Here is an 18,184-nt window from a genome sequence, read left to right as displayed (position 1 = left end):
TATGTACTAGAAAAGTGTTCAACACGTTTTTCAATCCAACAGGAGGATCTTAAGTCACCCAGTGCCACAAGAAAAGCTGAAGCTGAATTGTTATACACATCTGGGTACATATTCTTCCCATCTCCTTCAGAGGAAACTTTTCTCACTCTTCCACATGGCAAATGAAATACAAGGTACAAATGTTGGATCCATAATCCCTTACTTCTCCTCAGCTCTGAAGCCTCAAATTCCACTCTAGATCATGTCATGACACGTCTAGCTGTGCCAAAAGAAACTAGGTCTAAAGAAGTATCTAGTCAAACATCACGAATGTGTGTTATACCATGTCTGTTCCTTTTAAAGATGACTACATCTTACTATTTTCTGATAGCACTCCTTTTCTGATAAGGTCACCAACTTTACTGAAACCGTCAGGTTCCTCTTGGAGTATGCAAAGTATAACACTGGAAGGAAACATGACCTTTCAGACAGACTAAAAAAAAAGAAAAAAAAATAAAATTAAGAGAACAACCCAGAAGGTCACCCTTACTACAGTTCAGAGACTCCCTGCCTTCAGAAAGCAAACTCAAAACATGGAAGTCACCATAGTGCACCAAAAGCACTAGCAGAGGTTGCAAAACCAGATTCCTTTGTTCTGCTGGTGATTTTCACCTTAGATTGCTTCAATATCACCTTTGATTCTAGATCCTGATATTACCTCCCAATTCTCTGCTAAAAATTACTTCTACTCTTAAGCAGTGTAAGTTTTTTTCTTAAACAAAGAATTAAGAACAGCTTCCACTCCAAGGTTAAAACATTTCCCTCTCCATGCACAACTAAAGTTTTGTCCCAGCTTTAAACCAAAGCATTACATGTGAGCAATAAAAGGGTCTCTCCGAGCACTTAACTTGCAGTCAAAGGGAACACAAAAAGGCTAAATAGGAAGCCATAATCCAGTAGCTCCAGGTTCCTTAACTCTCATCAACTGAATCTGCAAATCTAGAGCATGGGGAAAATCCGAATGGTTAAAGCTAAAGATCACTAGTGCCATCTGGAGGCCACACAGAACAGCCCATCTGATGTTTTGTCAACCTCTGCTCACCTTGAATGTTGTCCTCCCAAGAGAGCTTGTACAGCACTTGCTGCACAAACACATCAACTCTACAGTCACAGAGGATGGGAAAAGCTTCAGAGTAATTAAAGATACTGGTTGCAATAAGCTTATACCTATCATGTGAAACCAGTCAACTACAAGGCTGACTGTAGCTGACACTTCAGCTGAAAGTGCTCAGTGGGCAGTTGAAGGTTAGTAACAGAAGTAGAACTACTCTCCAGAGTCAGGACCTTGGAAGAGAGATAACATCTCATTATTTCCTCTATACCAGTTTCCCAGTTGTACTGGTAGAGCTGACTTAGACCACAGAATATATTAAGATACCTAATATCCCATTTATTCTCCATATACTATCTACCTCTCACAGAGAGCTAGCTGTAAGATGGGATGCAATTTGAAGGAAAGGATAACTACCATTAGTAATACTGTGGTGTCCTGTTCCACTTCCCTTGTATGTCAACACCACGTGCTTCAGATTTGATTATCATTTAAACAAATGGAATCTAAACACACATAAAACTGTTCAGGATTTCAGAATGCTGAAAAGTGATTTGCAAGTATTACTGCCACACGGGATCCTAGCAAGATGGAGAGTCCAAAATTGTTGAGACTGATGCTTCTGGATGGATATCCAGAAAGAAAGTTTAAGTTAATTGCTCAGGGTTGACTACAACACTGTTTCAAGCTCTAGAATTGAATACTATGACTGTCAAAAGAACAAAGGAATTCAGCCAGACAGCCTCCAGGTTATCAAGCACAGACTCTGGCTCACAAATTATCACAGAATCATAGAATATCCTGAGTTGGAAGGGGCTCACAAGGATCATCAAAACCCAATGCCTGGTCCCACACAGGACAGCCCAAAAACTCACATCATGTACCTGAAAGTGTCGTCCAAACACTTCTTGAACTCTGGCAGGCTTGGTGCTGTGACCACTTCCCTGGGAAGCCTGTTCCAGTGCCAAACCACCCTCTGGGTGAAGAACCTTTTCCTAATATCCAACCTAAACCTCCCCTAAGAACAGATCTAACTGTTGTGTTCAACTCCTTAATGCATGGGTATAAAAACAGAGCCAGACTTTTCTCAAAGGTGAATAGCAAGACAAGAGGCAACAGTCAAACTGCAACAAGGGAAATTCTGGTTAGATATAAAAAACGCAGACACAGTGAGAATGATTAAATGTTGAAACAGGTTGTCAGGAAAACTACAGAAATTCCATTCTTGGAAGATACTAAAAACTTTATGGTATAAGGCTGCAGAGCATGCGCCCAAACTTCGAAGGTCTTAAGAAGGAGGTTGGACTAAAAAACTCCAGACTTCCCTTTCCACCTAAATAATTTGATGATTGTGTCTTAAGGGATTCACCAGAACTGTCTAATCAGTGTATTTCAGCAAGAAGAATATACTTATGTCCTTCCTCATTTACTTCCCCAGACCTCTAATATTGGACTGGAATTGTTAAAACAAAAACAAACAAACAAAAAACCCCACATCCCAAACCATACATGGCCCCATTTACACTTCCTCCTTCCCCACCACAAGGAAAACATGTTGCTCTACTGTCAGAGATAAAAATGCACACTTATCCTCAGAGTAGAACACTTGTGTTTATACAGATGGATTTTTCCAGAAGTAAACTCCTACAACAAGATCAGCAGAACCACCTTTAAGACATTAACGATGGTGCAAGTCCTATTTTGAAGGCCTGCTATGCACTGCCCATTCTGAGAACATCCTGCCAAAAACTCCTTTTTCCCCTCTCCACTTTCCAAAAACATGCAATATTAGCAATTAACAATTTAATTGCCAATTCTCAAGAAAAAAGTCTTGCATGCCACATATGCTTAAGGCTCCCTTTCTAGAGTGAATATAGCTGTCAAGCTTTCCACTGATGAAGATGAGCTTCTCTGTTCTGCCTCCCTTTAGGGAAACAATCTCTTCACATTATCTTTGAAGGCAGAGGCACATCACAACACACCTGAAGGGTATTCATCTATTTAAAGGGTGATATTTCTTGTGGGATCATTATTAATGTATTCTTTGGGATTCATTATCTGCTTTGGATAAAGATAATTTGGATTGAGTATCTACTCAAGTCAGAACCACGGCAGGCACAAACCCTAGAGATATTCATTCTGAATACATCATATGCGCTTATAAGACAGATACAGCATTACTGAAAACTGTGCAGAAGACAGTCCTAAGGTGCTCTTTTCTCTAACATAACTATAGTTAAAATTCTAATCTGTTGGAAATTCAGAGGGGTGATTGCTTCAAATTTATTACTTACAGCACCAAGCCTGTCTGAGCTCAAGATGCATTTGTACAACGCTCTCAGGCACATGGTGCGATTCTCGGGGTGTCCTGCGCGGGGCCGGGAGTCAGGCTTGATGGTCCAATGGGTACCTTCTAAATCAGCATATTCTATGATTCTATAAATATTTAGCTAAACTTCTGTGATGAAGAGAAACAGGTCCTTTTGGTAGATAAGTACTCTTCCTGGGGAATTTTTGGTATCTTTCATGAAAATTAGTATCTTGCAGAGTAAAACCACTGAAGTAGTCTAAACTCACTTACTGGATACTGCAGAAAATACAAATACTGACTTCGTATTTAGAAGAGTAGTTTAAAGTATTAAAACAATCACCAATACAGCCATCAACAGTTCTCTGACTGCTCTTCTTTTTTAAGATAAATTTGAGAAAGTCTGGATTCCCTTCACCTTGGAGAATGGAGAAGGGGCACAAAGGCACCAATAATCCAAAGAAGTTTCAAGAAGAATCCAACCTTGAGAATGAACATGCCAATGATGATGTGTTTGGCCATTCAACCCTTAAGAGTTGAAAACTTGCTTTATTTATTACATATGTAATAAAATTTCTCACTCAAGATCTAATAATCTATATAAAGAAAACTGATGGGAAATGGCATGATGAAGTATCATATATATATAAACTCTGCAGAATTCCCTAACTGGCACTTCCCTCATTTACTATTGTTTCAGGGGTACAGATCCAAGACATGTCTGGATCATCAAGTGCAGGTACACTGAAATGGAACAGTCGTCCCCTACCTGGCCAATCCTTCCTCATAGAGATAGATGACAAGTGGATCGTAGGATGTAACCAGAACATAGAGGCGCACATCGAATTTGAAATCTGAAATACAGTTGTCAAGAGTCAGTGACTGCAAATATCTTTCAGATATCATATCCAGTTGAGGAATTTCAACAGACCCTGAGAGTAATAAACCATTATCTGCTGTTGACATAGGTGCCTGAAGCTTTCCCAGTTGAAAGGCTTTCAGGTTTTAACGAATTCTCTAGTTACATTTTTCTGGTACTAGTCAAAGCTAGACCACTCAGTTATTCAACTAAATTACTGTAAATGTTAAAGAGATCCTCAGATGCAAGTTGGGGGAAGAGAGAAAAGCAATTCCTAAGCACACTCACCATCTATGAGCAGGGGGTTGTTGATGTAACGAGAAACCAGGATGTTGTCTTCCACAACAATCTGGTTTGGCTGCAGAGGAACAGAGAATTCAAAAGTGAAAAAACAGGAGGCTTAAGGAATAAGATGACAACTAGACCAAACTCATCATTTTTTCCAGTCTTGCCCTCCTAAAGCCATTCTGTACCAATCACTACATCTGGGGAGGGAAGAAATAAAAACAAAATGAAAAAACTTAACAGTCAGTCACAACATATTTAAGGTAATTAGATCATAATCAGAAGTCTGGGAACGATTACGTTGCCAAAAAACCCACCCATTGAATCTTCCAGTGTAATGTTCCTTAGAGTAGAATACAGATTTAGCAGCCACATGGCAATGACGTAAAATAAGCAGGAAAAAAGACATATCTAAGAAGTGATTGTTATTCTGTTTGCTCCTCAAGGGTTAACCAAACACATAAAGGAGGGGTTTAGAAGACACTGGAAGGAGCATGTAGCTACAGTTGGTAAGGAAGTCACAAGTGAAGAAAATGATTCCTCCTTTATAACAAATCCTGGGCTGGTATCCAACCTTCTTGCCTACATGAATAAATACTGTCTACAGAGGCTCAGTTCAGGGCTCCTGTGCCAGGAAGAAGCTACCCTTTAGGCTCAGAACAGAAAGCTCTAACTATGACAAATATACATTGCAATCTCATGGGATCTGTTGAAAAGGCTTTTACTTTTTGCTGTAGGCAAGCCTTTCTTGGGATCAGTTTTAACTAGTCGTACAAACAATTTCTTGTACATTTTCTTGTCTTCAGTTTGCAAAAGAGCCAAGATAACCACATGATTCTGCCTTTATCCAATTTTGCATGTGTTCAGCCACAACACCAGCATCATGAGCAGGAGACCTAAGCATATAAAGTGCATTTATACAGTGTGAGGGAACAAGCTAAACTTCCCTCAGCACATTACACAAAAGTGACATCCTGTTCTATTATGGATCAGAGAAATGCAAAGGTTTGTTACTTTGTTAGTGGAGGAGGGCTGCTTTTAAAAACTTTCATGACGAGATTCTAGAAGACACTCCTTTAATGGCATCACACTGAAGGAAACTGGCTTGTGGGCTAAACTAGCTGAAGTGTTTCTAGAACAGAGATAATACACAAAGGGATATTGGTCCCAAAAGGGTCTTTTCCCCAGGTCATGGTGAACTGCCATTGAGCCTGAGCTCATTCCTCCCTTTCAAGCAAAGAAAACTGAGTGCAGCTCTGGAAATACTTACCTCATACACTTGGCGAATTGCTCCCTTATTTTATGGGAAATGATCCAAGTAGAGAACAGATGAGGCAGCATGACCCCTTCAGCGCAGGGAAGGCTAAGGGGCTTCGAATGAGTGGGGGAAAAAAAATGACTCAACAGTCAGTTTCACTGCTGAGAATAGCTGAGAATATGTATTAGAATCCCCTCGTGTATTTATTGGAATCCCCTCGTATATTTGGCTCCTTTTCAGATGTGTTTGTTACCTATGGCAACCTAACTCCCTGCAAAGCCCAATAAGAGCAGAAGACAATATAACCAGCATATTAGTTCAAAGAACTACCCTCATTACACCTCAGGAAGGGCACACTGGCCTTTAGATAACAGCTTTAAGATTGACATACTTCCTACTGTATAAGGTTTCCTTTTAACTAGTCTTTTTCATGGGAAAGAGGGAGACAAGGGGTCTGTTTGAGGACTGTTCAGGTCCTCAGGGAAACAAGTAAGAGTTCTAGAAATCTTTCCAAGGCCAGCCTACTGTCAGCCACAAGGAGAGCATGAAGCAGCACAGCTTCCCAAACTCTCTCAGGGAGTATAAACTTACTCCTAATAAGCTAAGACTTGAAGGTAGATTGCAAGATAAGCATAGCATACAAAGAAATAGACTGCTTTTGGTTACACAGCACAGGTCCAGGTAAGCTTTGCCAGCTGCTCAGGGCTGTTGAACTGCTTACCAACATATGCTTGAAATTCAGAGTAGGGACAGTGTCTGGTTATGTTGGCCTGGAAGCCAACATAGTTTTGAACACAGTGTTACCGAAGAGCATTCCTTTTGCTGAACACTTACATTGTTTATCAGGTAGACACCTCGACCCCTGGAAGAGGCCACGGGCTTCACTATCCATGGTCCTCTGTCCTTAGAATAGGTATCTGGTTAAAGAAAAACAGCACAAGTCTGAAATATCTTCCATTTTGCTTATTTGCAGAGAAACAAGAATCAAGAATGTTGCCTATATTCCTAAGCCCTAAGCCTCCTTTTGGCACTTCTCTCTTCAGTTCTCCCGGACGTTAGTCAAGGATATTGTGAAGCTGATCATCAACAACCCTGCGCACATAAAGCTTGATTTTGGAGCCTTTGGCCCACATCAGCTTCCTGAGGACTTACACAGGCACAGAGCAAGCAGCAGAAAGAAATCATGTGGGCTTTTTCCATTGTCTTTCCAGTTTTCTTTAATTTTGTCACCTTAAACGCTGGCATAATCAAAAGGCTAGGATATTAAAAGTAATTCCCTTTCCCTCACCCAGTTATTTTGCTTTAGGTCTGGGCATCAGTAGCCATTCACTTACTACAGAAGTCCTGGTACTCTGTCGGGAGGATAAAGGTCTGAGGTAAGATATGGAATGTCTTGAATCCATGGGCCAGCTGCATACGAGTGACATTCCTGTACAGTCTGTCCTTTCGTGTCAGTTCATACGACCTGAAGTCCCAAAAAAAGAGACTGTATCTATTTTTTTTCCCCAACGTTACAGCAACTCTTAATCCTAGATATTAAAGTATCTTAGATATTAAAGCCCTATAAGTTGTCTAAACCCTAACCTGCAATACTCATTAGTTTTACTGTCCTATCGCTGTATTAATATCATTTGTAGCACTTCTTGAAATTCCCAAGATAGACTGAAACACAGCAAACTGTTGGAATGCTGGTTGCAAACCTTAAAATGGGACATATGACTATTTGTAACTGAAAACCCAAAGTCCCAAATACTTTACTTACACCATCAAATAAAGAAAATAAAATTAAAAATCCAATAAATCCAATATTTGGGCTACAGACAAGCACTTCAACTCAAACACTATCTCCCCAAAACCCCAAAGACCATTTAGAATGAAGACAGCATGTGGCACAGGCCCAGTATGTTGGGACGTTATCATGTATACTCTATTTTTTAAGGTATCTATATTCAAAGTTTTGCAAATCATCACAGAGATATTCAGCAAAACATGATATCAAGGCCTTACCTAGGGAAATGATTGACTTTCTGAATATCTGTAAGGGAACGCAGCAAGTAGGGCTTCAAGTGTGATCCTGTCCACATGAGATTATAATCAGTGCTATTAGGGTGAACCTAAAAAGCAACATAAACACACATACAAAACCACAGAACTAATGAAAAGCAACAGCACTGGTCCTTAGGTCTATGAGACCAAAGTAGTTCTAGTTTAAGACCATCTCTACGCATCTCTAATATAAGAGTAACTCCAGCCAAACTCCTGCCCTAAGCTATTTCTGTCCTGGGAAATAACTGTGTCATATTTTTCTAAACAAACTTGTGAGTCTGTTCTTTTTATAAACTATTTAAACCCAATTTTTAAAGCGTTTTATATCTCTTCAGGAAACTTGTGAGACCAATTCCTTAATCTGGTGTTATTCAGAAAAAAATCCACCACATGTCTCAAACTGCCATTAGGGGCATACAGGAGACTTTTTAGAGAAAGATAGGTGATGGAAGAGAAATGTGAAACTCTACACCAATACTTCTGTGACCTTGTAAAGGCTGAGAGATTAATTCCTTCAGATCTTTCCAAGGGTATGAGATGAGGCTTTAAAAGCAAAAAGATTAAAAACACATTACCAAACTTCATCATCCCTTTTTCCCTAATTTTGCAGGCTTAAGACTAAAGGGTACTCCTTTGAGAGTGCAGAATCATGACATATTTTCAGTCTGACCATCAGAGTACTTTAAAAAGAAAAAAAAAAAAAAATTCTCGAGGGGGTCCACAGCAGCTTCCTGGTTCTAACCCTGCAGAGTAAAAAAAAAAAGCCAACCCACAAACAACAAAACACAAAAAAAACCTAGAATAACATCATCGTCATCATCACCTCCCAGCCCAGCACATAACCAGATGAGAAGTTCAGGTACTCACCTCATGGAACCCATGGGCAGTCAGAATGCTTCGAACCAGCCGGCTGTCTGTTCGCACTATCTTGTAGGACATGTGGTAGCGCTCTGTTAAGAGGCAATGAGACATGATATTAGAGTCTACACCTAGAATAATAAGCCAAAGTTACTCATGTTACCAAAGAAGAGAAAAGGACTCAGCATAGTACAACTGCATTTAACTCACAGAGAGTAACAGCACATAATAGGGAAAGGGAACACATAACAGGAAATGACTATCCATCTCTTGGAGCATTAACTCCAATGATGTCATTGAACTAACTTATCCTTAGTTATAAAATAGTTGCACCACTGAACCCTGTTGTATCAAAATAAAGCACAGGACATCCTAACAAATACACGAAGTATTTTTTTAAAACATCCCTCTATATAGATTGCTTTATAACACTCCAAACATGATTTTAGCTCTTTCTTCTTTATTCAAGATCAGTATTTCTAGCTAAAAGTAACCTTATGCCTCTTACTGACATGGCTAGCTTATATGATCACCTTTTAGATCACAACAACCCAAAATAAAAGACTGAATTTTTGTTTACACCTCATCCACCTGTATTGATCTTCCAACAAATAACTGCAAAATGTATCAGGATATAAAGTAAATAGGACAAGAAGATAAAAAGATAAAATCAATACCCAAGTAGAAAGTCATAAAAACAAAAGCAGTAAACTCTACTAGAGGTATAAGGTAAACTGAAAGCAAGTAGCAAGACTAGAAGCTAGTTGTCATATAAAACAATGTGGCAATCCATAAAAGTTCCAAGAGAGAAGAGACAGAAATTGCAATGCTAGAATGACTCAAAAAGGCACTTTAAAAATTGGTTCAAACTGAGAATAAAAAGGTGGAGATTAGATTAAACCTCAGGAAATATGTTCTATCCACAAAAATAAGTCAAAAGAGTAAGAAGTACCATAATCTGGGACCAGACAAAGCAGAAGGAAACTTAATGAGTTGCACTATTCAGCAGTAGACTTATTAAATCACTTGAGAAAAAGCAGAGGAGACTCCACACTCCAGTTAGAATACAAGTTACAATTACCATCGGCTTCTGCCACCATCCACGTATGTTTCTAACTCACATGAAAAGGATCAGGAGTTTCCACATATAAATCACCTTCTCCACCCCTTACCCCAGTGAGCCAGAAGCATTTCTGCTTGGATAGCATATTAGAAATGAAGGCATCAATTACCTAAGAAAGGAAGAAGCAAGAGAGGAAAGAAGTGTCAGCACCTTCACAGAAAGAAGATTTTAAGGTTTTCTCCAACTCAGCACATCCAGAATAAGCACCCAGCTGTACACACCCAAAAGTACTAACTCTCTCAATCCAAAGTGATTGTTTTTAACAAGCTAGCCTCTTATTTAGAGGCTCTCCCTTATTTGACACAAGACAGGTTTGGTCTCCCAGTTCAAGTGCTGCCAGCAGTCATTTTGCTTATGGCCTTCTCTCACTTGTGAGGCTGTAGATGCACAGATCTGTTACTACAGCTTATTACTGTTCATACAACTGTGGGGCTGGCTGCTTTATTTCCCAGTGAAACCTCCTCAAAACTCACTGCAATGACTGATTTTAAAGTTCTTAGCTATAGTGAATTTATATTCTGGTTCTAAATTCCAGCATAGCCTCCACGTTCAATTTGAAAGCAGACAGTTCCAACTCACAACACATCAAGAACCAATGGAGGGACAAACACAGACACTTGTCACAATCCAAAAACATCATACACATTCACCAGTGAATCAAGCATTTCTGAACATCTCAGTGCTCAGAGACAAGAGAGGATTGCAATTTACTTCCTACCATGGACGTCCTCCGTCCTCTTCCACAACACAAAGAGAAGAGACTTTCACCTCATGCCTTCAGGCCAAAACCTGCCACATAGTAACACCCACCTCCAATGAGGCGGAGGTAGCTGTCCTTGGTCAGAATGGCTTCAGCATGAAATACCAAGACAGGGATCCGCCTGCAGCCACCACCGGTCCACTTGATACATGGATGATCCCTGAAATGACAAGACAGTCAGTATAAGCAACTGCTGAGCCTCATACACGCAAACAGTTACTTACAATGAGGACACAGCAATTCTCCGTACTTGCCCATGTTTGCCTACCTAGCCTTTGGGCAGGACACAAGCAAACACACCATGGCAACAGTAGGATGGTGAGGAGGATTGTAAACACAGCTAAGTGACTTGCAGCTTGGATGTGGAAAAATACATGTAACATTCTAATTGTTGTCTATCCTCGTGTGTTTGACAAGTAGGACATCTGTGGTCAGATAACACAGGATCTAATAGACTCTGAGGCACCCTACTGAACATGCCTGAAATTCCTGTCCTGCTGTGGGAAAGGTCAAAGCATAGTGGTAAGCTACATCTGCAAGAATCCCTGAAAAACAGGTGTGAACAGCAGCTTCAAGTGACTCTCTAGCAAGGACCAAGCTCCACAGTGCCTGTATCCCTGCTTGCTTGCCTCTGCCCAGGTGCTGCTTTGGGGATCCCACAGTTAGCAAGGTAACGAAAATAAATTTACTCTCTGCATTTTGGCCATGATTTCATGGTTGCTCCCAAGCCCTGCCTGTGCTGACTTGCATACCCACACACTAGGCATCTGTGGTGGTTCCAGGTCCCACCCTAGCTGGACACCAGGTACCCACCAAAGCCACTCTATCACTCCCCTCCGCAACTGGGCAGGTGAGGAAAAAATATAACGACAGGCTCATGAGTAGAGAGAAGGGCAGGGAGAGATCACTCACCAATTACCATCATAGGCAAAACAGACTCAATCTGAGGAAATTAGCTGAACTTACTACCAATCAAAATCAGAGCAGGATAATGAGAAGTAAAACAAATCTTAAAAACACCTTCCTCACCACCCTCCTCCCTTCCCAGGCTACACTTCATTCACAATTCTCTACTTCCTTCCCCACAGTGGCAAAGGGAGACAGTGAATGGGGATTACGGTCAGTTCATCACATGTTGTTTCTGCCACTGCTCAGGGAGAGGAGTCCATACCCTGCTCCAACATGGGGTCCCTCCCACGGGAGGTAGTCCTCCACAAACTTCTCCAGTGTGAGTCCTTCCCATAGGCTACAGTTCTTCATGAACTGCTCCAGCATAGATCCCTTTCCACAAGGTGCAGACCTTCAAAAACAGGCTGCTCCAGCGCAGGGTTGCATGGGGTCACAAGTCCTGCCAGTAAACCTGTTCCAGCATAGGCTCCTCTCTCCATGAGTCCACAAGTCCCTCCCAGGAGCCTATTCCAGCACAGGCCTTCCACAGGGTCACAACTTTCTCTTGGGCATCCACCTGCTCTGGCGTGGGTCTCCTCCAAGGACAGCCTGCCACACCGTGGTCTTCACCAAAGGCTGCAGGGGAATCTCTGCTCCAGTGCCTGAAGCACCTGTTCCCCTCTTTCTTCACTGACCTTGGTGTCTGCAGAGCCGTTCCTCTCACATATTCTCACTCTTCTCTGAGCACAATTACCTCTGCACAATAACTTTTTCTCTGTTATCACAGAGGCACTACTACCATCACTGATGGGCTCAGCCTTGGCCAGCACCAGGTCCATCTTGGAGCTGGCTGGCATTGGCTCTGTCAGACATGGGAGAAGCTTCCAGCAGCTTCCCACAGAAGCCACCCTGTAGCTCCCCTGCTAACCTGGCCACGTAAACTTAATACAGCATCCTTGGTACTCAGCTATAAAGGGAATCTTCCAGATCACCCTCTTTTTAGGTTGTTCTTGCCAGCCTGAGTTCTGTTTAATTCGTATTTATTTTACTGAGTACAATTTGGGAAAAATCTCACGAGCTTTCACAGCTACAGTTCTCTGAATGTATAGCCTGAAAACAGCATCTATAATTCAGGATAAACCACAACTGCTGGTATCCACACAATCAGCCCTTGCAATGCAGGTTTCAGCCTCCAATTTCAGAACTGCAAATCAGTGCGGTCTGCCTGGTTGTAATCCTGGACTCTGAAGTGCACAGAAAGGCACTAATGCAGAGTTTGAGAGACTAGAACAAGCTTGGCTCAACACAATGGATAAACTTGTGTGTTCTTCCTTTTTAATTCCTGTCAGATACAGTGGAACGCAAGTCCAGAATTCAAGAACAATGTCCCCAGTCCACCACTCAAGCCACAGGCTCTGGGATACGGTCATCAGTTCTGTGCAAAACAAACAAGACAGCATTGGGAACTATCGTCTCCTCAGAGGAATTAAGAACACATCAAGGAAATTAAGACCTGTCACATGAAATTCTAAGATCACCCAAAGGAAACCTGTCAACCTCCCTAAGCAAATAAAACAGGCTGCTTATTACTCACTGCACAAGGAGATTAAGAAAAAGTTAACAAAAAACAGAGACTGAGGAGTTGGAGAGACATCTTTATCTACACTAACAAGAAGAAATACAAAGACTGGCAGAGATACACAGAAGCATTTGTCTAAAGAATGTGCAAGATCATTGTCTGCCAAAGGCTTGGAGATACTAGAGAAGACAAAACACTTCCAACACTTAAAACACATGAACAGAGATAAAAGGGCAGTATTCTGGTGGTGGTGCATCTCCATCCCACCTCTTCCTAGAGCTAAAACAAGGGCTCTTAAATGTAGCCTTGGTCTCTTAAACAAGTTATTACCATTATCACCCAGACAAATTAACTTCATAACACTCCCATGTGCTTCCACTACCTCTAAAATATAGTTAAAAAAACCCAAAACCCACTACTAGGGTGTAATTAGCTGTTAAGACTGGAAGGGACCCAAGAAGCTTCCAGAATTTACATTACAAGCCAGAGCCTTATGTAAGTGGGAAATGAGCTGAGGCAAAAGGACAGGAGTTTATATTAAGCCTGTCCTGAGGATTTGCAGCAAGGCTCAATCCTCCCACTGACAGTCATTCATTTCTAGCATAACCCTTGGCCACTTGATGCAGACACACTTTTAAAGTTACATTCTAGGTGAAGTCAGTTCTGGACCTTTCCATCCATGAGGATCTAGCAAGTCCAAGCCAACCACTTGGTATGAACTAAAATTCCTCTAAATGCCTTCAGTTGCTGCAGTTTGCAACTGGGCACTTAGGCACAATGTGCACCCAAAAGAAAACTAACAGGACATGTTACAGCTGAAAAGAAAAGGGATGCCACTCTGGCAAAGAATAAGGGAGCAACTTCTTCATAAGCAAAGATAAAACAGGTTACTAAACAAAGCTGGAACAAACATAATTACTTATACTAGTAAGTAACATGAACTCTAGCAGTTGAGTTCTCACAAGACAGTTTTTTGAAAGGACATAGAACATTGTACATCATTCTACATCTACTACTTCATTGTACAGATTTCTATTCTCTGCAGCAGTAAAAGCTAAACCAAACCAAAACAAACAAAAAAGGACATAATCAAAAAAGTTCCCAGCTTAGGAACATGACAGAAAGAAATCAATGAAACTGCAGACTTCAGAGCAGCCAAGGAAAAGCTGCACGTCCAACCCTGGTGAATATGGTGGTCTTTTAGGCTACCAATGTAGGCAGCCTGCCCACAGGCTTGAGGCCCAAACCAACCATCTTCCACTTTATAGGTAGGAGGGTAAGAAATGCATCTCTCTTTTCAGATTAGTACAAATCCTGCAGGAAGCACAGACACATAAAACAGTTCAAAGGGTTTTTCCCTACTTACTCCAGTCCATCTATAGCATCTTCCTCCTCCTCCTCTGAGGATGAGCCAGTTTCCTCTAGATCTTTAGCCATCCCAACTGGCATTTCCTCTGGGAGTTTTCATACAGCCCAGTCTCGGTAACCTCCAAAACTCCTTCCTGGAGATTCAAGGGCTCTTGCAAGAGTGGTCACCTGCAAAAAAGATTAAAAGCACGAATGCACAGCTGAGCAGAGCAGCGAGAGAAGCGAGATAACTCCCACCTCCTACCAGTACATATTTCTCGCAGGACAATCAGCGAGCGTATTACAGGCTGTAAATCACCTCCTAGCCAGGAGAATAAATGAAGAACCATCACCGCCTAAGAGATTCCCCCCCACCTGCCCATGAGGGCGCCTAGAGCCCGTACCGCTGAAGCACGTCCCGTCCTGTCCCGTCCCTGCCTTGCCCTGCCCTGCCTCTGGCCGCAGACCCGCGCCAGGCCGACCCGGCCCAACGGGAAACGCCCGCCGAGACCACCCCTTCGCCCGGGGCCAGCCGGACACCGTAACGCCTCCACCGGCCCAGGAGCGGCCCTCCGGTCCCAGGGGCGGCTGCGGCCCGGCCTACCCCGCGCCAGGCCGAGCACGGCGACATCCGGCGACCCCAGAAGCAGCAAGAACGGCGGGGACCCGCACGGCAACAAGTCTCTGTGCTCGCTGTACCTGCCCCGCGCAGCCGGACCGGGCACACCCAACGACCCCGGCCCCTCCCGCCGCTTCCCCGTTACTACAACAACCGACGGGCGGCGGCCCCGCCCCGGCGCGCAGGCGCCCCCCGCCGCCGCACTGCTCAGGCGCACTCACCGCCCCCCGCCTCCTTCCGCGAGGGGGCGGGGCCGGGCCCGGGGTAGAGGTGGGGCCGCCTCCCTCGCTGAGAGGGATCCGATTGGCGGGGGTGGCCCTTACGTCACGTGGCGCGCGCGTGGAGCGGAGCGCAGCGGCCAATCGCAGCACCGGGCGGTGTCGCGCGCGGGGCGCTGCGGGAGCGGCGTCGGTAACGGGCCGAGTCCGAGCAGCGGGAGGATGAGCCGGTTCCTGAACGTGCTGCGCAGCTGGCTCGTCATGGTGTCCGTCATCGCCGCCGGGAACACCCTGCAGAGCTTCCGCGATCACGGCTTCCTCTCGGAGAAGCTGTACACCGCCAGCCCCGGCCTCGGTAAGGGTCGCGCCGGCCGCCCCGGCGCCTGGAGCTCTCCTTCCAGCCATGGGCTTTGGGCTCTCCTCTGGTCCCACCTGTGGGGTCCGGGACCCGCCTACTGCGCCGGCAGGACTGGGGGCAGCAGGCGGGGCCATGCGTGGTCTCCATGTGCTCCTTCCTTCCTTTGCGCAGTGAACGGGCTCCAGGCTCGGACCTTCGGCGTCTGGACTCTGCTGTCGTCAGTGATCCGCTGCCTTTGCGCCATTGACATCCGCAACAGGACGTATGTAAAGAAACGCCCGATTGGTTTGCTTACTAGTCATAGCCTCAGCAGCTAGCTTAGAGGGCAGCGCGGAAGAGGTGGGAAATCAAAAGCTATTCCTAAACGTCCTGTAGTGTTGACAGCCTTCCCCTGAAAAAGCTCAAACACCAGTGCAGGATTTGCGTGATAGCAGCTGCTCCCTTCTGCCTCTGTGGGGACAGCCTGTGCATTTGATTTCTGTTCTTAGCTCAGGCAGAAATCGGTAGATCTGAGAGCTTCTTACTCTCACAAGTTTCTGAGCTCCAGCTTGAAAGCGTTTTCTGATGGTGTTTTTGTTCTGTTGATGAAGCAATTGCTAATGCTGATGCTCAATACTTTTTGTACTATGACAGCTCAGCTGAAGACTGTGGCAGGTTGAGGCGCCCCCTTGCAGTGGCCTTAACCCACTGCCTTCTTCCCTACACTCTTACCTGGGGCGGAGGCCAAGGCCTGAGGTGCAGCCTGGTGCTGAGGTGGGAGGCAGGCCATTTCTCCCTGTGCTAACAGAAATGTTTCTGAGAGGGATTTCCAAGCAGGCTGACTCAGGGTCTGTGCTAGGCAAAGCCTTTATTGGAGGTTGTTAGAACACACTCTTTTGTCACTGCTTCCCTAAGCTCCACAGCAGAAGTCACTGTTCAACTGGCAGCACATCCTTGGATTGCCTAGGCTTGTCTGAGGTAGGGAGGTGCAGGGATTCAATTATATGTTTTTAGGGTGTGGTGGCAACACCAAATCCCATTAAGTCGGTTGTTCCTTTGAGGGATTTGATCTTGGATCTCTTGGACCTGCTCCCTTTCATCAGCTGTGGGCCCTAGGGCGTAGCAGAGCACAGGTGGGAAGACATGTTGGGTGATGCAGCCTGGAGTCAGCCAAGTCCTGTCACCCCAGTTCTCTGCTCACCCTGTTGTCACCCTCTTTTTGTGGTTTTTGTGAGAAGTTGCACATACTTCTCACTTCACTAGTGCCCTATTTGTGCTCTCCTCTCTTCACCTGCCTTCAGGCCAGATAATGCCTGTGACTTTCAATGCACCACTGAACACTCGGCCCCATTCTCCCCTCTGCTGTTGCCCAGGGAGTTTTTGCACCTCACTAGGCAAGGGACCAAGTGCCCTCTGTGCTGACAGTGAGGGCAGAGGGGACAGCATGCAGGTTTGCCTCTTTTCCACTCAGCCATACTCATGCCCATAGTATGATATGATAACCTGCTTTCTTCTGCTCTCCAACAGCCTTTATCACATCACGCTCTTTACCTTCTTTTTGGCCCTTGCTCACTTCCTCTCTGAAGTCTTCATTTACCACACTGCAGCCTTGACAATTGGAGTTATGGCACCTCTCATGGTAGCAAGTGAGTATTGCTCTGTATCCTCCCCCCACAAACTCCCCTTGGAGCTATGACCCCCCAGAAAAACTCCCCATTCAGCTACAGGCTACGGGCAGGGATGGGATGGTGGGAGAGAATGCTTCATCTCTTGTCCAGCATTTTCTATACAACTCATCCTGTATCTCCATCACAGGTTTCTCTATTATGGGGATGCTGATTGGGCTGCAGTACCTGGAGGTAGAAGCACTATCACAAAACAAGAAGAAAAACTGAAGATGAGGGCTCTGTATAGGTCAGCGTCATCCCCGGTCTTCACTGCCAGACTTCCACTAAAGCTCAGCTGAACTTCTCCAGGACACCAGTCCCAGTGGTGGATCAGTGCTGGACTCTGTCAATCACTGTTCATTACCAAGTCTTTTTTTCTTGTCCAGGCAACATTTCAACTGACTGATGTCAAAGACCCAGAGGAGTTTGTGTCAAGCTTTTGGGGGCCATTTGATGACTGACTCCCTGGATAGCAGGCAAAGTCTCAGGCATTCCCAGTGCACTAAGGACTTCTCTCCCAGTGTAACTGTAGGGAGAAGGTGCAGGGCTATCCAGGATTCACTGAACACTTTGGACCAGAAAGAGAGAATAGGTGCTACCCCTGGCACTGCCGTGTAACTTGCATGTATGTGTTCATCAGGGGCCATTTCTAATAAATGACAGAAAACTGCAGCATGCTATGTTTGTCTTTCTGCTACACAGAAGTGGGTAGAGGATCAGAGCCGACAGCAGCTTGTACTGTATGTTGCAGGATACATCATCTCTCTTTACAGCAAACCTACCTTTGCCTGACTCCTTCCCACAAAGTTCCAGGTCTGACTGCTCACATCACACACGTGAAGAGGGTTGCTGCAGCTCTCCCTTTCGCAGCATGCTGGTGATAGCAAATTTGAACTGTATGCATCTGTGAGCAAGGACTGAACTACCTGTGTAGTGAACTAT

At 44.2% G+C, this 18,184-nt stretch overlaps 2 protein-coding genes across 4 annotated transcripts in view; one reads left to right on the top strand and one right to left on the bottom strand.

The window, feature by feature from the left end:
* LOC135416077 (G patch domain-containing protein 2-like) overlaps positions 1 to 15,231 on the bottom strand; it is a 303,891-nt gene extending 288,660 nt beyond the window's left edge. For both annotated transcript variants that reach the window (XM_064658776.1, XM_064658777.1), the window contains exons 1-9: positions 15,101 to 15,231; positions 14,421 to 14,590; positions 10,638 to 10,747; positions 8,714 to 8,796; positions 7,808 to 7,914; positions 7,135 to 7,265; positions 6,635 to 6,717; positions 4,546 to 4,615; positions 4,168 to 4,252 (exon numbers count right to left, since the gene is read on the bottom strand). In XM_064658776.1, the coding sequence (XP_064514846.1) occupies positions 4,168 to 4,252; positions 4,546 to 4,615; positions 6,635 to 6,717; positions 7,135 to 7,265; positions 7,808 to 7,914; positions 8,714 to 8,796; positions 10,638 to 10,747; positions 14,421 to 14,503 (752 nt within the window). In that variant the 5' untranslated portion in view covers positions 14,504 to 14,590; positions 15,101 to 15,231. The remainder of the gene's footprint in view (positions 1 to 4,167; positions 4,253 to 4,545; positions 4,616 to 6,634; positions 6,718 to 7,134; positions 7,266 to 7,807; positions 7,915 to 8,713; positions 8,797 to 10,637; positions 10,748 to 14,420; positions 14,591 to 15,100) is intronic.
* Positions 15,232 to 15,374: 143 nt separating this feature from the next.
* Positions 15,375 to 17,914, top strand: ERG28 (ergosterol biosynthesis 28 homolog). 2 transcript variants are annotated; one of them, XM_064658794.1, is made up of 4 exons: positions 15,375 to 15,593; positions 15,768 to 15,858; positions 17,103 to 17,221; positions 17,391 to 17,914. In XM_064658794.1, exons 1-4 carry the CDS (start codon positions 15,461 to 15,463, stop codon positions 17,468 to 17,470), a joined length of 423 nt encoding a protein of 140 aa, XP_064514864.1. In that variant the 5' UTR covers positions 15,375 to 15,460; the 3' UTR covers positions 17,471 to 17,914. The 2 variants fall into 2 exon arrangements, with proteins under 2 accessions (XP_064514864.1, XP_064514863.1); XM_064658793.1 differs by having other exon boundaries at positions 15,383 to 15,593; positions 17,162 to 17,221.
* The last annotated feature ends 270 nt before the right edge of the window (positions 17,915 to 18,184 follow it).

The sequence above is a fragment of the Pseudopipra pipra genome, chromosome 6 (genome assembly GCF_036250125.1).
Source record: "Pseudopipra pipra isolate bDixPip1 chromosome 6, bDixPip1.hap1, whole genome shotgun sequence".
Taxonomy (NCBI): domain Eukaryota; kingdom Metazoa; phylum Chordata; class Aves; order Passeriformes; family Pipridae; genus Pseudopipra; species Pseudopipra pipra.
Note: the sequence above shows the minus strand (reverse complement) of the source record. Positions and strands in the feature narration are given on the sequence as shown.